The sequence below is a fragment of the Martes martes genome (genome assembly GCF_963455335.1).
Source record: "Martes martes genome assembly, chromosome: 10".
Lineage (NCBI taxonomy): Eukaryota > Metazoa > Chordata > Mammalia > Carnivora > Mustelidae > Martes > Martes martes.
The window spans coordinates 13,150,555-13,152,818 of NC_137898.1; the positions used below are offsets into that span (position 1 = coordinate 13,150,555).

At 37.5% G+C, this 2,264-nt stretch overlaps 1 protein-coding gene across 1 annotated transcript; it reads right to left on the bottom strand.

The window, feature by feature from the left end:
- Positions 1 to 879: 879 nt before the first annotated feature.
- LOC308351089 (olfactory receptor 8K3-like) lies at positions 880 to 1,821 on the bottom strand (the record flags this gene model as incomplete). Its single annotated transcript, XM_080816570.1, has 1 exon — positions 880 to 1,821. The coding sequence occupies one exon, from the start codon at positions 1,819 to 1,821 to the stop codon at positions 880 to 882; it is 942 nt and encodes a 313-aa protein (XP_080672696.1).
- Positions 1,822 to 2,264: the final 443 nt, after the last annotated feature.

Genomic DNA, 2,264 nt, shown 5'->3' on the forward strand with positions numbered 1-2,264 from the left:
TGACCTGAGCCAAAGGCAGACACTTAACCAAGTGAGCCACCCAGGTGCCCCTAGAACATGACTTTTACAGAAAAGTTATCCTCGTTTTTCAGAGAGATAAGAAAGAGTAATTCCATCAGACAAAGTAAGTGTTTAAGAATCAAGATCAAGCTGGTAGGAAAATAGAAAAATCTTAGACGTATCTATGGCAGATTGCATGAAACTTAATTCAATTGCTGTATCAAAATGGACAGATTTAGACAAAATTAGATGCTGTGCTGATCTTTTAGATTGTTGAAGTGCCAAGTGTGTGTAGTTGAGAGGCTCTCTAGGGCTCCTTTGTGAAAATAATGGCTCTCATGAGGAAAGACCAGGGCACAAAGACCCCCTGGGGAATGGAGACATATGAGTAAATTCAGATGACTGATGACTTCAAGCAAGTGTAATACACTGAACCTCCTTAAAATAATAGTCAAGTGTGTTTTAGACACCCTACAGAAGTCTACATAGGCTAAACACAAAGAATGTACTTACAGAAAAACACTACATACATATCATACATAGACACTGGAAAGTTTCTTTAATAGTTGTTAACAGCATGAGTCATTTTAACTCTTTTTCTGTACTAAGTATCCTTCTTTACTCCCACACAGCATACGCACATTCCTTGCTTGGTGGTATAGTCTATAGACTCCTTACCCATCCTTTCCCATCCCTGAGGAAGGGAAAATATATATTTGTATTTTTATTCAAAATGTGAATAAAAAATTAGAGTACATGGAAGTCAATCTTTATATATATTTTGAACTCATTTATCCTTACATTTCCCTCTGAAGGAACATATAGAAATGCTTAATGCGGATAGTCTATTTCATAGGAACCATATGGTGTACAATAAACTTAAGAAAAGGTATTGCATAACTTTTTCCATATCCTATGTAAAGCACACTTTACATCTTTGTTCCTCAAGCTATAGATCAAAGGATTCAGCATAGGGATAATGAGGGTATAAAATACGGACGCCACTTTATCAGTGTCAAAAGAATGACTGGACTCGGGTTGCACATACATAAATAACAAAGTCCCATAGAACACTGTGGCCACTGTCAGGTGGGACCCACAGGTGGAAAACGCCTTGTGCCTACCCTCAGCTGAGTTCATCCTGATGATGGCTACCAGGATCAGCAGGTAAGACACAAGAACTATCAAAAGAGATGAAATCAAATCCAAAACTGAGAAAATCAAAATCACCAATTCAATTTCATGTGTATTTGAGCAAAGCAAAGTTAACAAGGGGAGACTGTCACAGTAGAAATGATTGACAACATTGTAACCACAGAATAAAGAACTAAAAATCTTGCCAGTGATTAGAAGAGACACAAATGTGCTGTAGAGGTAGGGGACTGCCACCAGCACGTAGCACACCCTTTGGGACATGATGACAGGGTAGAGCAGAGGGTTACAGATGGCCACGTAGCGGTCATAGGACATTGCCGACAGAATCAACAGCTCACTAATGATGAATATAATGTAGAAAGCTCCTTGTGTAGCACACAAATAATAAGAAATTGTGTTTTCTTCCACAATAAAACTTACTAACATTTTAGGTCCTACAGTTGTTGAATAACCAAGATCAGTGAAAGCCAGGTGTTTGAGAAAGAAGTACATGGGTGTTTGGAGCCTGGAGTCCACCTTGGTGAGGATGATCATGCCCAGGTTGCCCACCACTGAGATCAAATAGATGATGAGGAACAGCCCAAATAATGGAAACTGCAGGTCAGGACGGTGTGTGATTCCCATGAGAATAAACTCATTCAGCACTGTCCGATTGTGTTTTTCCATCCAGGTTTATTGGAAAACCTATTCTGAATAGATAATCAGCATAGTAAATAGCTTTCATGTTATATCATCTGGTAGTGGTTTTTTTGTTGTTGTTTTTCTTTGTTTTTTTGTTTTGTTTTGTTTTGATTTGTTTTGTTTTTATCTGGTAGTATTTTATCCTGAATACAAGTAAAATAGCAGAGTCAGAAGCCTTTGAGTGAGCTGTAAGAAAGCAAGAGAAAAATACACCTTGTGTAACATTAAATTATAAACATGTTTCTAGAAAATCCGCATTTACCTCACATAAAACATTGCTGATAAGATTGTGAGCTTCTGAGAAACTATCCTATAACCCAGTACACATGTTCTTTTGTCAAAAATCCTGAACTACTGTTAGGAAAAACTGTTTTAAATGAACAGAAAAAGAAATGATGTAAATGTTGAGGTGCATTGATGAAAGGTGA